The sequence below is a fragment of the Actinia tenebrosa genome, unplaced genomic scaffold, assembly GCF_029948245.1.
Source record: "Actinia tenebrosa isolate PJP-AT-01 unplaced genomic scaffold, QUT_ActTen_1.0 PGA_scaffold1__47_contigs__length_23844297, whole genome shotgun sequence".
Lineage (NCBI taxonomy): Eukaryota > Metazoa > Cnidaria > Anthozoa > Actiniaria > Actiniidae > Actinia > Actinia tenebrosa.
Window position 1 is genome coordinate 1,419,536 of NW_028292578.1, and position 20,506 is coordinate 1,440,041.

The 20,506-nt window shown below is 40.3% G+C and overlaps 1 protein-coding gene across 3 annotated transcripts in view; it reads left to right on the forward strand.

Moving 5' to 3' along the window:
- The first annotated feature begins 535 nt into the window (after positions 1 to 535).
- Positions 536 to 20,506, forward strand: part of LOC116305098 (huntingtin-interacting protein 1-like) — a 30,920-nt gene continuing 10,949 nt past the window's right edge. For all 3 annotated transcript variants that reach the window (XM_089032302.1, XM_089032303.1, XM_089032301.1), the window contains exons 1-27: positions 536 to 729; positions 2,070 to 2,133; positions 2,346 to 2,488; positions 3,106 to 3,162; positions 3,247 to 3,330; positions 3,745 to 3,821; positions 4,506 to 4,567; positions 10,824 to 10,909; positions 11,079 to 11,133; positions 11,308 to 11,365; positions 11,688 to 11,763; positions 12,273 to 12,443; positions 12,617 to 12,681; positions 13,467 to 13,554; positions 14,055 to 14,096; positions 14,216 to 14,266; positions 14,599 to 14,650; positions 14,877 to 14,956; positions 15,515 to 15,562; positions 16,239 to 16,286; positions 16,409 to 16,465; positions 16,761 to 16,808; positions 17,609 to 17,677; positions 18,015 to 18,062; positions 18,997 to 19,113; positions 19,584 to 19,700; positions 20,345 to 20,405. In XM_089032302.1, the coding sequence (XP_088888428.1) occupies positions 649 to 729; positions 2,070 to 2,133; positions 2,346 to 2,488; positions 3,106 to 3,162; positions 3,247 to 3,330; positions 3,745 to 3,821; positions 4,506 to 4,567; positions 10,824 to 10,909; positions 11,079 to 11,133; positions 11,308 to 11,365; positions 11,688 to 11,763; positions 12,273 to 12,443; positions 12,617 to 12,681; positions 13,467 to 13,554; positions 14,055 to 14,096; positions 14,216 to 14,266; positions 14,599 to 14,650; positions 14,877 to 14,956; positions 15,515 to 15,562; positions 16,239 to 16,286; positions 16,409 to 16,465; positions 16,761 to 16,808; positions 17,609 to 17,677; positions 18,015 to 18,062; positions 18,997 to 19,113; positions 19,584 to 19,700; positions 20,345 to 20,405 (2,005 nt within the window). In that variant the 5' untranslated portion in view covers positions 536 to 648. The remainder of the gene's footprint in view (positions 730 to 2,069; positions 2,134 to 2,345; positions 2,489 to 3,105; positions 3,163 to 3,246; positions 3,331 to 3,744; positions 3,822 to 4,505; positions 4,568 to 10,823; positions 10,910 to 11,078; positions 11,134 to 11,307; positions 11,366 to 11,687; positions 11,764 to 12,272; positions 12,444 to 12,616; positions 12,682 to 13,466; positions 13,555 to 14,054; positions 14,097 to 14,215; positions 14,267 to 14,598; positions 14,651 to 14,876; positions 14,957 to 15,514; positions 15,563 to 16,238; positions 16,287 to 16,408; positions 16,466 to 16,760; positions 16,809 to 17,608; positions 17,678 to 18,014; positions 18,063 to 18,996; positions 19,114 to 19,583; positions 19,701 to 20,344; positions 20,406 to 20,506) is intronic.

Below are 20,506 nucleotides of genomic sequence, written 5' to 3' on the forward strand. Positions count from 1 at the left end.
CAGCACAGCAAGCAAGTTTTTTATTTCTTTAATAAAATACAAATTACAATAATAGATAGGAATGACGCAACGGAAAGTGCGCGAAAGTGCAATGTGCTGTCATAAAGCATGCGCTCCAAACCAATCAGAACGCGACATTCATAACAGTTATGCTATAATGTTGATTGCTAAAAAAAAGATGTACAGAAGTTCAACTTTGTATTAAGTCTTGATTTGCTGTGACATCATAGCGCTATTTCACTATGTCACATTAAAACAATCTAATGTTTTAATGCTAACGGTCATGGTTGCCAGGAGGTACGAAATGCCAAATGGGAGATGGTGAAAAGTAAGAACAGCTAAATATTCCCTAAATATTCTGAGTAAAGAAGAGTTAGTCTAAATTTCTATTATTCTTGCCAATGTAGACAAACTGTGACGTCATTCTGAAAAATATTTCTGAAATGTCGTCATTGATAAAGATAATTTTCGATTTATCCCATGATCTCCCATGATGCTTAATGCTAATTTTGATTCCTCACTGTTGGGAGAACTTACACCTGATCAGATCGAATTCCAAGTGCACGCTCACTGATTTACGTCAAAGAGTGCGTATTTTTCTCCATAAATCCTTTGTTTTATGGTATATTGAGAAAAAAAGATACAACCATGGCCTCCTTTGTGCCTTCGATGAGTTCCTTCAAGAAACAAGGCCCTGCAGCGGACAGAGAAAAACTGGAAAAAGATCAAGTAAGTAGTAGTAGTTTTCAACGAAGTTCACAAGAAGGTCGAGTGAACATTCAAACTAAAAACATTGTTTTTTGCGGTCGTTCCATTTCGATGTGATCGCGTTGGCGAGCTTAACTGGAAAGTATTTGAAATACTAAACTACCTTCAAGCTTTCATTCATTCATTTTGACGCCTGTTTTTATGTAGTGGCCGAGTTTTGCAGTAGCGTTATGACACCGGGTCACTCTGAAGTCTTGAGCAAATACAAACTCTTTACTCTACTAGTATAACGTTTCATTTTTCCATAAACACACCCTTATGAATACCGTTAAAGTATTATATAGGCATCATAGCGTTAAATGTTCAATAATACTTGTATTTTTCTGCTGAAATGTGTGGATTTTTATATACTATCGCGCCTAAACTTCAAATCTAGCCATTCCATCTCGCCGCATCCCCGTATTCCAATCAAAATATGTCGAATTTTGTTATTTTTTCTGCCTCCTTTTACACAAACTGACTTAGTAACGTATTGTTTACATATATAGGAGCTAAATTTAATAGGAAAATACTTTTTTAACGCATTTTTGTATGCGTATTATTATACAAATCAATGTACGTGACGTGCGAGGTTGTATCAAATAATAAATGTACACCGAACAACAGCATAACATATAAACATACTATCATAAATAAGTTAATCATTAACAAAATGTTGTCCTTTCGAATTGTTCTTTCTCTTTTCCTTTTAATTAATTTCATTTCTGATTGCATAGTTTTGACATTACATGATATTAGCAATTATTGAAAAAAATTATTCAAAATGAAAAGCCAATGTTTTATGCTCAGCACGCTGCCACTTATAAATTGGGATTCGGAAGGTAGCTTTTGATATGGAAATTTGTAAAATCTTGTAAGCTTGAAGAGTCTTGAGTCCTAAAAGAAAGTGATATGCTGCTGAACCGTCTCGCCTAGGGCTAAAAATAATGACTGGTGATCAGTTGCAGACAAATTTAGTTTTATGCTTGGTCATTTGATGATATCTTGTTTTTGGCTCAACTGGACTAAATTGGACAAGTTCCAATTTTTGGAATACGTTGTCTTATGATGCTGTCTTGGGCCAGGTTAATTGATGAGTCTAAATAACCACCTTGATTGCCATTTCCATGGGTTGGGGGGAGGGGGGGAGGGGAAGGGTTACTAACCTGCATCCCTCGGTTAATTGGACATCACAAGTTTTTTGATGTGTACCCGTAAGTTTATACATTAAACAAATCATCATGTGCTCAAGGTAATTCATTTGATTCCAAGCTTGCAAAATCATTATCGTTATTTATTTTAACTGAAACTTTTTTCTTCAGGCAGAAGCAATTGCTAAAGCTGTCAACCCTGTGGAGACCTCTGTCAAGGAAAAACACATAAGAAATATCCTTTTGATTTTATAATTTGATTATTTCAGCGACGTTATTTTTTTCATTTGGTGACCTGGAAATCTGTGATTTCAAATGGAAAAGCAACACCTCAGTTTTGCAAATTTTCTCAATTCTGAGTGGCTAACATTTTCCCCCAGATCAGCAGGTTGAAATTATGATACCAATAAATAAATATGAATAGTTATGAATCCTTGACAATACCACGTGCCATTATAGGGACATGGCAGGAACATGGTGCAAATATTTTTTGGACTTGTCTTGGCAAAATGCCATTACCATCACAGGTTTTCATGTGTTGGAAAGCCATGTTTCTTATCCACAAGCTTTTAAGAGAGGGTCACCCTAAGGTATGTTAGAGAGAGTTAAGTTGCTAGAAAAAGGATTATAAAATGAAGGGACATCACTTACTGAATTTAAAATTTTGAATTTAATTTTTTTTTAAATTTTAAGGAAAAAAACTAATAATACTTTATATTGTTTGTGTGAGCCAGTTTTTTATGCATATATCTATGAAGGCTTTGCACCATCAACAATAATATTTATTGAATCTGGTCTAATCTGATTTACGTTAGAAATAATTAAGAGGACATGGTTTGAACCCGGGTGTTGAAGTTTACTGTGAAATGTGATCGTCTGAGTGAGTGTTGTCTTGAGAAAAACTGTTGCTGGGGTGAAACGTCAGTCACGACCAACAACAGTCTTTCTCAAGACTACACTCACCCGGACGATCACATTTCACAGCAGTCATAATTCAGTTTCCCAGGGGAAAAAGACTATTGTTGTGCCTCCTGCCATCGCGTGATGGTGAAAAGCCTCTACTGAAGCCTATTTTTGATATTCAACTATTCACTTTGGCATGTAGAATCAATACTGAAAATACTGATTAAAGGGCATTGCACACACTTTGAAACACTTTTATAAATAATGCACCAGTAAAATCTAACTTTGCATTTCCTTTTACAAGGCATTAGAAGATTCATTTAAATATCGTCAAATTCTCGTAGACATGTACAAATTTTGGGTAAGTTTAAATTACAGACAGACATAATGATGTTGTCATGGAAACAGTATCATTGTAAGTTTAATTCTTGGTATTTTTTACTAGGAACTCTCACCAAAAGGTGGATATGGAATCCTGATTGCTAGATACTTAAAAGTATTGATAGCTAAGCTAGATTTTCATAAAAAGGTATCATTATGATGATTTTTATGTTAGATTATTCTTATTTTAAAAATATTATAGATTAAATTTTTCTATTTATAGTTTATTTTTGTTTTAAATATTTTTCTACATTTTTGTAAATTCTCCTCTTTTGGGGCCATTCATTTTTTTAAGGTCTGTGTGTGTGTGTAGGGGGGGGTGGGGGGGGGAAGGTGTAATTTTTTTGGGGGGAGAGGTCTTTAAAAAATCAGGCTCAAGGGGAAAACACAAAAAAATTCAAATCTCACACCACTTTTGGCATAAACAGAATAGATGGAGGAGCCATGTTTTTACGTAATGACAGAGAAGGGAGGTCGGTTTGCTTGTAAGATTTCCCCTTCCCAATAAAAAATGAACTGTCTCTTCTTACAGTTTATTGAGTGTTATTGAACATGTTTCTAGAATTCCTTTGTACCTGGGAACTTGAATACAGTCAAAGATGACAGAGTTCAGTATGCCAGTACTGATGTCAATGACTAGTATGTAATATCATATTTTTATTTCTCATGTATTTTCACTCTTGACACCAGAGCCCTGTCAGTCTTACCGAGTGCATGCTCAAAAAATGAAAAGAGCTATGATTGGTTATTTATTTCTCGTTATAATTCATTGAAAACTATGAAGTCAATGAAATGGTAGTGCAGCTATAAAACGATGAATTATTTTAAAATGACAGGGTTTTTTGGGGGAGGGGGGGGGGGTTGGGGGAGGGGGTAAAATAAAAACCCATTTGTTTAGGGAATGCACACGCACACTCTAACTATAATTTACATTAAAGCATAGACATTACATACCAGGCAGCCAGAGCTAGAGTTTTCCAGGCTCTTAAAACAATAAAAAGATTGCCGAAAACAATGAGTTTGGAGCTAAACAATAGTTTACCCTTCAATACAAAGAACGGCAACCCAGAATATGATACATTTTGCAACACCAAGAAAGACCTGTTTTCTAGAGTCTCTGGCATTTTGTTGAGCATGTGTAGTAAGATTGATAAGGCTCTGGGGTCGGGAGTTCATGAATTTTAGATACCTTGTCAATATTTATGTTTGATGGGATATCTGTGGTACATAAACCACAGGCACCCCACTTTCCAGATTTAAGGTTATAATTAATCTCATTTTCTGTTAACAGAAATAACCTAATAATTGTCTGTGGTTCTATAGTTTTCAGCTGTCAGTAGAGGTGTTTGATTACATGGATGCACTGATTGAATTAGAGAAAACAAGTAAGTAACTTTAATCATACTGATTCTAAGTTCTTCAATGACATCCCTTTCTTTTTGAAGAAAGAGATGCTTCTCGATGTCTGATAGTATTTTATTCTACAACGATGATAGAGTCCTAGGATACAAATATATAAAATCTAAGCTAAATAATAGCACTTAAAGTAAATCATGTATAGATAAATGTGAAGTAAACGATTACACATATAATAAATGGAAAACTTACATAAATAAAGATATACTGGTGCTGAATAGTCTTGTATTATAGTTCTGTCCTAAAACGTAATCTTAACGTAAACAAGATGGCCGCTCCTACTGAGCCGGTCAGCGGTATCTAACTCGTGTCCAGGCCCTAGTGGCCAGTAGAGAACTCTTCATCCCCCCCAGTCCTGGAATCTCTGACTGGGCAGTCAGAATTACTGGACTCAGTTTCTAACCCAGGTGCCTGTCTCGGGTTCATAGCGCCGTGGTGTCCTTCTGTCACGTGTAGGGCGTATGTATGGAGGTGCCTGGGTCAACGGGTTTTCTGGGGGACTGACGTCTGGTTGTGGTCCCTCGGTGGCTGGTGGTTGGGGGTGTGTGGGGACAATGGGTTGAGGAACGTTTGGGGATGTGGCACATGGTTCATCTTGTGGTAGCTCACAGGCCTCTTCAAGTGGTCCCTTGTCTGTGGGTATCAGTATGTGCTCCTGCTCCTGGCTTCTTCCTAGGGACGGCGGCGGGGATACTGTCTGCTGCGGGACTGTCGGGTGGACTGGTGTGTAAGCTCTCAGGAATCGACGATTGCGCAGTGTCAGCCGTCCCGATCCATCTACTTTCACTCTGTATTGGTCGTTCTTCATGGATTTAACTACAAGGCCAGATCGGTCCCACTTAGTTGGGTTTGGGCCATGCTGGTTTTGAAGGAAGACTCGGTCGCCAGGGGTTAGTGGGCGAAGTGGTCTCGAGTGGATTCTCAAGGACTCGGTTGTGCGGGACATCCTTGTGCGCAGGGCTTCTTCCTTCGCTATCCAAGCCTGACGCCATAGTGGTCGGACGTTGGGGTTTGAGAACTTTTCTAGTCGACTTACAAAGGTAAGTGAGTCTCGTAGTGGCCGACCAAAGATTATTTGTGCGGGTGATAAGTTGCAGTCGCGGTCGGGCGTGTTTCGCAGCTGTAGGATTGCACGCAAGAAGCGGTCTTGGTCGAGGTTCCCGGTTGGACCAGTGTTGGACATTAAAAGTCTCTTTGCTGCCTTAACAGCAACCTCCGCTCTCCCATTGGACTGGGGGAAGCTTACTGAGGACACGCGGTGTCGCGCGTTCCAGGAGCGGAGGAAGTTTTGAGTGTTACCTGCTGTGAACTCTGGGCCACCATCACTCCCAAGTTCCTCTGGGACGCCGAACGTAGCGAAGAATCTGCGTAAATGATGGACCAGGCCTGCTGATCCTCCTAGATCGGTGCCAGCTGTTGAGCGTAGAACCTCTACCCAACCTGAGAGGCGGTCTCCGACGACAAGGTAGTGGCAACCCCCGTGGTCGAAGAAGTCTGCAAAGATCGCTTCGAAGGGGGTGGATGGTGGTGGCGAAGGTAGAGGGGGTGTGGCCGCTTGTGACGGGGCATTGCGGTTGCAGTCGGCACATCTTTCTCTGGTGTCCTGAATGTCCTTTGATAGCCCAGGCCAGTAGACGATGGCACGGGCACGCTGTTCCATCGTGGAGGCCCCTTGGTGGGCAGCGTGGAGGTGCTGGAGGATCCCTTGGCGTAGGGAGGAGGGAACAATGACGCGGTCGTTGTACAGCAGGACACCTTCTTGGATATAGATGGATTCGCTGATTGGGGAGAGATTGGTTAAGGTAGGGTCTTTGCTGTCTATATTGCCGTTTTGCTCGAGGAGACGGAGAGCGTGGCAGAGGGATTCATCTTTAGCTGTTTCCTGTGCTAGGAAGGACCACGATATTGCACTGAGGCCTTGAGCGTCTTCGCGGATTGTAGACATCAGCGCTGATTCTGCTAGGTCAGGTTCGCTTGGTTTACCGAGTGAGTAGTGGTTCTCGGAGCTCGATGGTGAGGGGTGTCTTGAAGTGGCGTCAGCGGCGTGGTTGGTTTTCCCGGGTCTGTGGACAATCTCGAAGCGCCACGGTAGGGTGCGCTGCTTTAGTCGGAACAGGCGGGAGTTCGATATTTCGTCTAGTGTGCGGTCACCGAAGATTTTTACTAGTGGCTTATGGTCGGTTACTATCACAAGGTTGTCACATCCTTGCGTAAAATATCGTGTTTGTTCGAGGCCCCAAGCGACAGCAAGTGCCTCACCTTCGACGGCTGCGTAACGCTGCTCTGCTGATGAAAGGAATCTTGAACCTGCTAGCGTGATTTTCCATCCCCCTGGGCAGCAGTCTGGTATACCGGAGGGGCAGTTGCAATGTTGCTGAAGCAGGAAGTAACCGATCCCGCGGTTGGACCAATCAGGCCGTAGGCAGGTGCGCCGTTGCATGTCAAAGATTTCAACACCTTCCCGGATGGCTTCTACGATGACTTCTTTGGACTGTTGGAATGCTGCCTCCAGGTCTTGGGACCATGTGAACTTACATCGAGGGCTGAGAAAAGGTTTGAATACGGCCATTGTGTCTCGCAACTGTGCGTAGTTCGCCACCTGGTTGACGAGGCCAAACCAGCTCCTGATGTCTGTCGTTGATTCTGGGGAGGGGAAGTCGCGGATGGCATCCAGGTACTTGGGGAGCGGTTCGATTGTTGCGTCCGATATCTGGAATCCCGCAAAGCTGACACTTTTTCCTGCAAATTGAAACTTATCTGGGTTGAGGACGATGCCGGACTGGCCGACTCTGGTCAGGAAGTCAATCGTTCTCCACCAATGTTGTTCCAGATCGGTGTCGTGGTGTATGGTGTCATCTACGCAACGTTCCTTTCGTTCAAACTCCGAGAGGATGGCACTGAAACGGCGATTGTATCCGTCTCCTGAGGACAGGAAGCCTTGCGGCGCCCTGGTGTATCGCCAGCGTCCAAATGGTGTGATAAACGTGGTGAGATGGCGATCTGATTCTCGCAGTGGGACGCTGTGATAACCGTTCCAGGCATCCGTGACCGTCTTCCACGTGTTCTTGGGGATGCGTCGCGCCAGGTGGAAGGGTGACTCAGTGGCGAAGGTTTCGCGTTGGCAGAACTTGTTAAGGGGTGATAGGTCCACAGTCCTGCGGGGTGAACCGTCGTGCTTCCGAGTGACCACCATGCGGTGGCACCAGGTCACCGGTTCCCCATACGGCACTCGCTCAACAACACCGAGTGCCTCATCGCGGAGGAGGTCCTCATAGACTTTCTGCTGCCAATGGACAGGTATGCTGGCTGGTTTGTGACATGCCTTTGGTGTGGCCTCTGGATCCACATGTATCTCAACTGGAGGTCCTGCCATGCAGGGCAATGCTCGATGAGGGCAAGTGTTGAAGGTTGAAGATGCGTATTGTTCGAGGAGCCAGGCTTTCATTCTTTCATTGTTTTCCGGGGTGCACGGAAATGGTAGCTCGTTGGGGCGTTGTGGTGGGGCTGTGCGCAGAGGGCATGAACACGTTGTGTCGTTGGCATTGGGTGGCGTAGTACAGCCATCGTTGATAAACCTACTGGCGTTGATGGATGAGGGTTGTTGTGGTTTATGGACGCTGTCGTGGACGTGTATGCCGTTGAGGGGTGTCTTTGTGTTCTCTCTGGTAGGGAAGTGCTCGCCCAGTAGGTCGAGGTTGAGCAGTGACTCGTAGGACAGGTACATGTCTCGCACGGAGCTGCTTACATACACCATCGAGCGGCAGGTTGTTTTGGCACCGTCTCGTGAGGCTGCTGTTAGTGTGGCAAAGAACGCACCCTCAATGGCGATAGGGGAGCGGTTGGCGGCTGAGAGGCCAAGACTGACTGGTCGCAAGTCATCACGGGAAAATCCACAGGCAGTGAACTCCTCTAGGGACCAGAGGTCTGATTGTGCGCCAGTATCTGCGATTGCAGATATTTTTGCCTCCTTGTTAAAGCAGTGGTTGTGAGATCGGTTGTTTGGTCCGTCAACGGTGATGGTGACGGACACTCTGGGGTGTTCTCTGAAACGAGCTCTTCTCCATTCGCCCTTGGAGAATATGTGATGCTCTAGTCTCGTTGATGGGGGCCTATGGATTGTACTATGTGTTATGGTCAGGTCCCGTTTATAGCGTTGAGAGTGCTGTCTTCTTCGGCGCCGATGACTGTTGTGGGTGCTGTGTACGCTGACTGTTGTGATTTGGGCGATAGGCTCAGATTCTAGTGCCTGGATGTTGGCGGGTTTTTGGCGTTGCTTTCGTCTTCGGGCCCTGTAGCAGTTTATGCACACTTGATGGGGCTTGGTGTTCCATCCTCGCGCTCCTTCTGTAAAGGTTTTGAAGGGACTCTTACAGTCGGGGCAAGTTGCCTCTTTGGCTTGATCTGGATGTGATGGGGCCGCAGAGGGTTGTGTTCTTCGTTGTTGCTGGAATGATGACATGCCAGAGAGGGTTGATGGTGGGAGTGCATTTCAGGCCATTTCTTTGTTTTCCACCAAGGCAATAACGTCGTTCACCGCTTTCTGCAGGATGTCTTTGGTCCCGAGTACCTCGCGACGTATGTCGGGGTCGTAAATGCCGTTGAGTAGGACGTCTCGGAGGATGTGGTCTGTATAGTTAACGGTTTTGCCGCACTCGCACCGTGTGCTGTAGGCACAGGTTTCGGCCTTTCCTCGCGCCCGAGCTGTGAAGGCACGGAATGCCTCGTCGCGTTCCTGATGTAATTGCAGCAACTCGGTGCGTATAACGCACGTGGCAACCGGGATGACGGCCAGTGAGCGCATAGCAGAGAGAAGATTTCCGAGGGATTCCGATGTTGCCTTGTGGTTGGCCTTTAGGATGCTATCTCCCAATGCAGGTCCAGCACACTGAAAGAGCTGAGATGGGGCTGAAGCATCGTCTATGCCAGAGCCAGAGCGAAATACTTCCCAACGGCGGACGAATACGTTCCATTCCTCTATTGAAATGCCGATGTCTACTTTCGGCCGATCTAGTTTCGGTCCTCTTGACGCTGGGGCCTGGAGCGTTGTGGCAGTGTCTCTGTGTGCTAGCCCATGGTTATTTAGTAGTGCAACGGCGACGGCGTCTGTGACATCCTGTGTCTTAAAGGTGCAGCTAGGAACAGAACATTCAACTACAACCATGACTCTATCATGAAGAAAGAGATGCTTCTCGATGTCTGATAGTATTTTATTCTACAACGATGATAGAGTCCTAAGATACAAATATATAAAATCTAAGCTAAATAATAGCACTTAAAGTAAATCATGTATAGATAAATGTGAAGTAAACGATTACACATATAATAAATGGAAAACTTACATAAATAAAGATATACTGGTGCTGAATAGTCTTGTATTATAGTTCTGTCCTAAAACGTAATCTTAACGTAAACAAGATGGCCGCTCCTACTGAGCCGGTCAGCGGTATCTAACTCGTGTCCAGGCCCTAGTGGCCAGTAGAGAACTCTTCACTTTTGACAGACAAACACTGTCTGATTCTATCCCTTTATTGAAAATCTAATTACACTCTTAGTTCCTTATTATATAGCTGTTGTTGCTTGGCAGTCTGCGGTGTTGAGAAGTAGGAGGAAGATTTTATTATTTTATTTTATCATTTAAAATTAATGTTCTTTCTCCTTCTCTTCTTCATAACATCACCTAATAATGAGTAGACTTCAAAGTCCTTCATCTTCAAATAAAGCACAGGAAGCCCAACCATGATCGCACTCCCAGAATGAAGGACTTTTCCAAATTGTATCCCACAAATTTTGACACCCAAAATGTTTTGCTGATCGCACTCTTTATCAAAGTATAAAAATTTAGCTCATGGTACAGAAATACATGGTATTATTGGCGTGAAACACAAATGAAGATCCTGTGATGAACAAGTCGACCCCTTACAACAATTACTTTGATGCTCCCTTTTTTTACATGCTTTGCTTGTGGCTCAGAGGGGTTGACTTGAAGCGAGGCAGATAACATGTATAACTAATGCATACTAAATTAACGTGAATGATTTTAAACATTGTTTTCCTTGCTACACGCTTTTTGATACAAAAGTTGAAACAGGAAAAAGTTCGATTTTGTTCATAATGATTGACAGCAGTCTATTGTTGATTTTCCTATCATAGCTTTTGTGTCAATCAGTACACGCATGTGTAGTAATGAAACGGCAGTAACTTGAATTTTTACACACTGTTTTCTAGTATTTTCCACTTTGGACCGTTACCATTCCAACTCTCAGATAGCAGCTGTTCAATGTAGAATATGTCCCTTTCCTGTTATTGTGCAGGTATGTACATTCACTGTATCTCTGCATTAGGATTCATCTAATATCTGCATCATTTCATCATCTCATCATCTTCCGTGCCACCCATGCCACCGTGATTGATCATGGCAGGCAGCTGATTGACCATTATTTTAAGCCCTGTGGTTTTCAATTGCAATTTCTCTCCTTTCAGGAATGTTCAGGACTTTACGTCATATCTGTAGACCTCATGTACCGGCTACATTCAAGTGAGTTGCAATGCTTTAGTTCTTGTAGAGTATTTTAGAGTTTAATTTGTGATCACGTAAGACTAAGTTTATAACATCATTTATAGGAACATAGTGGCTGCGGCACAGAATAGTAAGTGTTATATGCTTTATGATACTGAGGCTGATTGAAATGATTTGATTTATACTTCCCAGGTCTACCTGTTGATACTCTAGATGGACACAGAGAGAGATTCTATGCACATTTTAAAGAGTAAGTATAGCACAAAATAGATTACGAGGATCACCAAGCAAAGGGAAAGGTCTCAGTTTTCAAATCCTTGTGTGTGTGTGTGTGTGTTTGGGAGGGGGGGGGGGGTAGCAATTTTCTTTAAGCTGATTCATCCCATTTAAGATTTATTCCATTGTGCCTGAAATTGCATATTATCAAGAACACCTCTCTCACTAAGTTCATTGCTTTTAACCCTTAAAGATAAATGTCACCTCATAAATGTTTCAAGGCTGATGTGATAAATATTACCACACACATCGTACTGACTATTAGATTCTGACAATCTTTTCATAATTTATAACAGATTAAAAAGTTTCTACTTCGATGCTGGCAACATGGCTTATGTTAAATCTTTAGTTGTGGTTCCAACATTACCAGAGGTATGTATAAATATTATTTTTTACTGTATTTTTGAATGATTTGATCAGATCAAAGGTTGTTTCAGGGTATTCATAAATTTGATGTTGTTTTTTGCATATCATATACCTAACCTTCAGTTAAAAACTGAGCACTATTTAGCAATTAGTCCTCGATCCTGAATAAGCTATGAGTCAATAGCCCTTGAGGCCAAAGAAGTTGGTCAAATGTATAGATGCAAACAAGTTTTAAATTAAAGTTAAATTTAATGTTTTGGTTTTCAAAGCTGGCCTTATTCACTACTAGTAGACTATAAGTTATAGCCTAGTAGTAGCTCATCCAATCAGAATGCAGCACTGATGATAGACCAATAGTTGGATTGTGTAGTTCCAGAAAATATCCGTACCCCACCCACGGAAGAAATTGTAAATTCTGGAGGGGAGGGGGGTCAGAGAAAGGACAAAATTACAAAGTTGGTATGGAAGAAAATTCATAATATAGTAAATATAACTAATATGGTTTCTGTTCACAGAATCCACCATCATTCCTACCAACTGATAGTAAAGGTGTGCTAAGGAGAAGTACCAGCTATGAAGGCCCTAAGACAGAGAAAATCCCTCTTCCTAGTCAAGATCCTAAACGACAAAGCTTGATGGAACCCCTTACTGTTGCCATGTCAGAGCCAGTGGTTGAAACGATGATTGTAAGAATTTTTTTAAAATTTATTTTGATCACTTATAACTTATTGATAATATATATATTATATCAATTTGTTTTTATTAGTTACTTATAAATATATAAATATAATTATACTTTTGGCAGCATTTTATGAAGTGCTTACATTGATGTAACTTTGTTAAATTTGAAATTAATTAGGATGAAAGTGACTTTTTTGGATCATCATTGCAAGATGGGCCACCGCCACCAGCTAGATTTGAAAGGTATTATTGGCAGCTATTTTAGTAGATAAATTTTATTTCCTTTTGAATGCCAGGGCTTAGAATATTGTCCGGACATCGGACAATGTCTGCCCAAAATTGGGACTAGTCAGCTGGTCAAGCCTTTGCTTTACTACTCATTCATTTTGACCAGTAATGTTGAGCCAGAAGGGAAATATGACTGGCGAAAACTAATTTGGCTTGTAATCATGATGGATGACTGACCAGCAATTATATTTAGCCCAAAATGTCTTCCATTTTCCCTTCCATTTTTTCTTCCATTTTTTCATTCAGTTTTCCATTCAATTTTCCATTCAATTTGATATATATAATAATGATAATAATAATATTTATTTATATAGCACTAAATCCACTAATTGCTCAGAGTGTAGTGTTACTTCCCATTTTTGCATTCATGCCATTGCATTTATGCTCATTCAATGTGCCATTCACTTTCCTGCAACTCTACTTTTGTATTGACTAATGTGGACTCATAACTATAACTTTCATTCTCATTTTCGTTCATTTTCTCATTTCTGTGTCCCATTCCATTTTCACTTTAAATGTCTCATCATTCAAATTTCCTATTACCCCCCCCCCCCCCCCCCTTCAGAATGTCTTTCATTTTCAGTTTCATTTAGTACATGTATTTCTCTTTCTTTCTAATGTAGATTCTTATTCGTTATTTGGTCTATTACTCATTCATTTTCTTCTGGAATTCAGTATCCCATTAATTTTTCCATTAATCTGCCCCATCTATATTTTCATCTAATCTATTTTCCTTTCAGTTTGATAGACAACAAAGATAGTATCATTGCAGAACTTAGACAAGAAATCTTAGAGTTAAAGCAAGAATTACAAACATATAAAGCTTATGTAAGTAAATAAACAGAAATGGTTGTTCGTTTGACCACTGATAAAGAATGCAGGCAAATGAAGTTGCATAACTTGGCATAAACATAACCCAACATATTGTTTAAACCAACCAGAATGGGGAGTCATGGAATTCATGGATGTACAAAATAACATTATCGATTGATTGACTAATTTATTTATTCCAGATCATAATTACTTACTTATATTTACTTATTATTATTATTATTATTATTATTATTTACTTATTTACTTATTTACTTACTTACTTACTTATTTACTTAAATTTACTTATTTAGTTATTTACTTATTTACTTATTTACTTATTTACTTATTTACTTATTTACTTATTTACTTATTTACTTATTTACTTATTTACTTATTTACTTATTTACTTATTTACTTATTTACTTATTTACTTATTTACTTATTTACTTATTTACTTATTTACTTATTTACTTATTTACTTATTTATTTACTTATTTACTTGCTTGCTTCCACAGGCAGAATCAATGGAAGAATCTCTAAAACAAGAGATTGCTAGGGTTGGTACTAACACCTTGTTACTTATCTCCATTATTCAACTTCAAGTAATTCTTATGTCTAGGACTTTGTTGTTAGCAATCTAGTATCAATTATTATTTGTACTTGTTATGGTGATTAGCTTGAAGAACAACTAGCTGAACAGAAGAACATACTGGAGATGACGTCAGAGGTATGGTAACATTAAACAGAGACATCTTGTTATTTAAGTTGCAAAACAAGTGAACATTGTAGTTGTTGTTGTTTATGTGTCATCGTCATCATCGACGCATCATCCTCAATGGGTTATCGTTATCCTCATCGTCATCCTCATCGTCAATCATTAACATATGGGAATTTGATAAAAATTATCAAAAAATGGGCATACTTACTAATAAGAGGGTGCAAAATGTAACGTTATATTTTCTCATCCATATACCCCCTCCCCCTTATGCCCCACTCCAATAAATAATAACTGTTCTCTAAGATTTCTCTCAGTTGATAACATTTTTTGATTTTCCAAAGGAAAATGCATCATTGAAAAAGGAACTGGAAGAGAAAGAAGAAGGAAAGAAAGGTTGGTTTAGGAATGTTGTCATTGAATCTTTTTGCATTTTGCATCACCGGTCATGACCACAGGCCAAAGTAGTTTTAGCTCATTTCTGGCTTAACTTCAAAATGACCAGCAAGGAAAAAATTTGACCAAACAAGTTCCGTAGACACTCTCCGATGTCTGCCTGTCATTTTAAGCCTGATTTCATTAGATTCTACTTAGTAACCTGTTCATTTAATCGACTATACAGTGGCAAGCGAGGATAAATTTTCCAAGCTCAAAGTAATTTATGGCAAGTTACGCGAAGAACACATACAACTGCTGAGAGGAGTAAGTATATTTAGTTTTTCATTTTTCTCCCTAACAAAGTTTATTTAGGAATCTAATAACATTAGTATGTACGTAATATTGTGCCCGGAGGGGGGGCGGGGTACTCCAGCTATATCCACTACACAGGAAAGCGGTAAGCAATTCTACTCTGGAACAGGGTGTATAAAATTGCTCTGGGACAGGGTATATGACAACACACTCTCTCCTCTCTGGAACAGGGTATCCATTATCACAATACCGGAACAGTGTATGATTTTCAGCGATCTTGCTCTGGAACAGGGTATGAATTTTAGCAATTTTACTCTGGAACAGGGCCAGGTTCAGAGGGCTCAGCGGCACATCCCTACCCTAATTGGCAAGAGTACCCCCCCCCCCCCGGGTATTGTGCATTGCATTTTTAATTTGGCATTTCCATCACACTTCAATACGTATATCGTCTGTTTTAGTCCCAACCAGCATGCACGCTATATCTCAAATATTTTATGATTATAGATGTTAGATTGTAATTTATACTAAAGTATTTAACATTCATTTGCACCTTTTGAAAATAACAAATAGAATGCAGAAGTGAAACAGAAGCTGAATGCTTCAGAAAAGGCTAGAAAAGTAAGTATAATGGAGTATCTATTGATGAAATGGAGAAAGGGGGGAGGGTTAGATAATCTGCATTGACCATCATAACAAAAGCAACAACAACACCCCCCTCCCCCATCCCTTCCCCTCTCTTCAAATGAATAAATATTGTGACCCTACTGATTGCTTTTGTAGAACTTTGGATTGAATGAAAATGCTGATTACCCTCCCTCTTTGGTTGTGTCGAAACTTGATGGTCCTCCCCTTTATAACTTTGTCCAACCCCTCTTTCAAAAAATGAATACTCCCTAACTCAATGTTTTGTCACTGAGACCTATGCATATTCATGATGCCAAATTATAAAATAACTGCTATAAACCTCACATTCTGATTGGTTGGGCGTGTGCACACAGCATGTGCGTGCACTTTCAGTTGTTCACTTTCATTCCTAACCAAAATAATGGTTATTGTAATTTATATTTTAAAAGAAATAAAAAACTTGGTTGTTCGCTGTGTGCAGTTATAAAGCACTTAGGGATTGGCAGAACACTCGAGAAGTGTTGAGAAGCTTCTCCTAACACTTCTTGAGAGTGTTCTGCCGACCCCTGCATGCTTTATGACTGCACACAGCACGCTTGCATGTTTTCTATTTCTTCAGTATTGCTTGATGTTCAGGATAAATGTTCTCATTAGATATTCACTGTTATAGGAATGTACTGAGACAAATGAAAATCTGAGTCAAGAACTCCAAGCAAAGGTGAATACTACATACAGTTACATTACCAGGATTGAATCATAGAATGAATGAAGAAAGAACAGATTCATGAAAAAACGAACAAATTCTTACTGATTGAGTTACTGTGTTTTATTTCTTCGAAGACAAATGAACTGGAAGAAGTTCAAAAACAACATGAACAAGAAGAAAATGCAAGAAAGGTAATATAAGGTTATACATGTATGATGAGCAATAAACTGGAAATGAGATTTAAGGGGGGTAGGCAGGGACCATGGAGGGGGGGGGGGGGGGGGATTTTAGCCAAGAATAAATTTCTGTTATGAGTTGCCTAAAGTTTAACCATGACTTAATTCAATAAATATGTCGCAATTGCCCCTCACATGACCTGTTAGTTCAAAATTCGTAACTGGCTTTAGCATGACTGTCTCACACCCATGTGTGGCCCTACGTACTAACTATTCATTTGATACCATACTGATTGAATTATAATTATAGCTTGCAGAGGCCACCGTTGAACAACTGAGAATAGAACATGATGAGAAGGTTAGTAGTATATACGTATACATACACATTCAGTAATTACGATCAGCAGTTATCAGACTATTGGTTGATGATCAGTCGATGTTTTACCAACACTTAATAACCCTTTATCAACATTTTAATTTCAATAATCGGCAGACTGTTCACTCCAATGATTGGCGGACTGTTGCCTGATCATTGATCATTGGTCAACAGTCCAGCAGATTATTGATTGACACGTGTTGACTGGTAATTAAGTACAAATTACCATCATTTGTCACCGTTTTATGGATTTCCCTTTTTAAAGTACACTCAACAAAATTACTCGACTCTGATTGGTCGAGAGGAGTACAGTTATAGCGTTAATTGTACTCCGTAGGAGTACCAAATTCAGTCGCTATGGTAACACGGCCAAAACAATGTCAAAACAATTATTTTCTATCATTTTGTACTTAAAAAGCATAAATAAAATTTTAAAGCCGTAAGAACTAATCTTTTTTATGCATTTCAGTTGCACAATGGACTGGAAATCGGCCGCCAAATAGACAAAGATGAATGGCGTCGCTTCGCATTTTTTACTGAAATTTTGTTGAGTGAACTATAAACAAAAAATCGCACGATCTTCTCGTACAATTTGGAATTAATAGACACTCGTAATGTTTTGAAAGTTCTTTAATTGTACTCGCCTAAAGGCTCGTGCAATTACAAGAACTTTCAAAACATTACTCGTGTCTATTAATTTCCAAATTGTACTCAAGATCGTGCGATTTCCTATACTAATTCTAGATTTGATAAGTTTTTAATAATTTTCTTTTGCCTGCTAGTCTGTTGAATTTTCTACCCAGCTGCAACAAGCTGCCAAGACTGCAGAAGAGGTTGGAAATGAGAAAAAGGTACTACAATATGTTAATAAAAAACATAAGCGTAAGCGGTTTTGCATAAGCATAAACGTGTATAAGCATGAACGTTCTGTTCTTCTTATGCTTGTGCTCGTACTTAACCTTAATTCCCCTGAGTTTCCCAGTGAGGACACTAGCACAAGTACCAGCACCAGCACCAGCACCAGCACCAGCACCAGCACCAGCACCAGCACCAGCACCAGCACCAGCACCAGCACATAAACACAAGCTTATGCTTATGCTTGCGTTTATGTTGCTAGTGAATTCCAGGCTTAATCGTAAATAATCGTAAGATGTTCTGTATTAATTTTGGATTTTTTGTCAATTTCAGGCAAAGGAGAGTAAAATACAAGAATTAGAAAGTGAGATCCAAGCCCTAGTAAGTGTCAAGTACATAGGTCTAAGGCTGCATTCAAAATGTATGGAAGAGGGGGGAAGGTGAAATTTAAGGGGGATCGGGAAAATGTTGGTAGGAAAATGGGGGGATGGGCAAATTTTTGTCAGAAAAATGGGGGGATGCACAATCTTTGGAAGAAGCTACAAGCCTTGCTTAGGGGGGATCATATTTTTTTGCATGACTTTAAGGGGGGTGTTAAGAATTATTCTGGACATTTCAAATTTTCACCTGCCCCCCCCCCCCTCCCCCCTCTGCCATACATTATGAACGCAGCCTAATATTAGGCTTGAGATATAGGGTTTATCTTGATAAAAGCAGGGGAAAACACTTTTTAATCAGATCTTATCAATACCCTGAACCAGCCTCTAAACTGAGCAAAGTCAGGGCACAAATAGCTCACAGATCAAGTTGGAATTAAGCGTGATAGGGTTAGTGAAGAAAGAAAAACCAGAAAACCCAGAGGAAAACCTTTGCATCAAGGGAGAGACCTAACAAACTCTACTCACATGTGATTCCTAGTCTGACAATCAAACCATAGAATCCAGAGACAAGACACAATTGAACTTTCCCAGTGGTAACCTTTATTCCCTTAGTAAAAGTTAATATAATAATAAGAGGTTTTGTTGTAGTTTTGTTTTTAGTTACTCTAGGGCTTCAAATATCGGCTGGACACGGGCAAAGTTGGGACAGAACTGGAACTTGTCAAGTCAAATCTTTGCCTTTTCAATCATTCGACTGGTAATGTTAAGCCAGAAACAAAGTATGACCAAGCTAAAACTAATTTGGTCAGTCATCAATGTTTCTGGCGACTTATCAGCCCTTATTTTAAGCCTTGTACTATAGGGAAAGCAGGTAGTGATGTTGTTCTTGTAACGAGAGCCAAACGAATTGACATGTTGGATTGGTTTGTTATCAGGCATCTTCTTCAGGCGTAGAGATTTCTGAGTTAATGCAGAAAAGAAAAGAAGAAGAAGAAAAGCGAAAAACAGCCGAGGAGACAATAGAAAAAGAAAGAAAGGAGCATCAAGATAAGGTACATGTTGTACTTATAACGGTTTTTTGAAAAATGCTTCATAATTACCGTGTAAAAACTCATCATAGTGATAAGTTTGGCATGAGTGCCAGGTACGAAGAAGGAGTGGTCGCTCCTAACCAGCCCCTTCACAGAGGTGACCATGGCAACCGGGCCACAGTCCACCATCCACCTGGCACCCGTCACACCTTAAGAGGTGGAGATACTTACCATCACACCCTAGTCCTCTGACTTGAGAGGTGGGTGGGGGGGGGGGGGGAGAAATATTATTTGCTGCTTGCTCAAACAACAACGCAATGACAAAGCTGCCACACTTCAAACCCTGCCAATACCCCTGAACCATCAAGGAGTCCCCCCCACCCTGTCCGATGGTTAACCACTGACCGATTAGACTCGGTTTTAACTTTGCATATCAGACTCATTATATGATTTTTTTAAATAATTAGAAGTAAAAAAAATTTTTTTTTCAGATCTCCACACTAAACATTGAACTAAAGAAGATACAAAGTCAAATGGAAGAGCTAGACGAAGCCAAGAGAAAGGCTGAAGAAACTATTGAATTAGAAAGAAAAACATATCAAGAAAAGGTACTAATAGGAAAGCTGTGGGGTTACACTATTCGCCAGCAGAGAGTACATTTTGCAGTTCCAGAAATTATCCATACCCACCCCACACAGGAATTTGGAATTTCCGAAGGGTGGGGGGGTCAGAGAAAGAACAAAAATTACAGAGTTTGTATTGAAAAAAATTGAAATTTCCAGGTGTAGGAGGGGGGTGTCTTAAAAAATTCCTCCGTGGGGGGGGGGGGGGGGATATGGATATTTTTTGGAACTACACATTACACGTCCATTATGGATCAAGTGTACGAAGACCAATGTACATCTCTAAAAGAAGGGGGCCTTAGATTTAATAATACAGTAGTCTAGAATGTATAAGATTAATCATGTGCTGTGGGTATGGGATGGGGGTTTGGTCTGGGGGAGGGTCCAGGGACTAAAATTTGAAAAGTTAGTGCATTTTGTCCACCCCTCTGTCCCCGTAGTCCCTGTGCCCAAACTATAAACAATTTTAGTTGTAAATATGGCTAAAATATTTGCAAATGTCACTAGTTAAAACAAAAACAAATTCTTTAGTATTTGACAAGTTGACTACCACCAGGTATGAGTACTTAATTCTTTCCAAGATATACTGGCAATTTTTTAAATCAAAGCTAACAATTTTGACCTATTAGATTGCCGAACGAGAGAGGAAGACTCAGGAGAATAGAATGAAGAGTAATCAAGATATTGTAGGTACTGTAGTAAGCACTCGAATATCGATATAACATTAAAAACCTGTTTACCCATTTCAGACCATGTGTCATTCCCCAGAGTATCATTTCTTTGTTTAACGG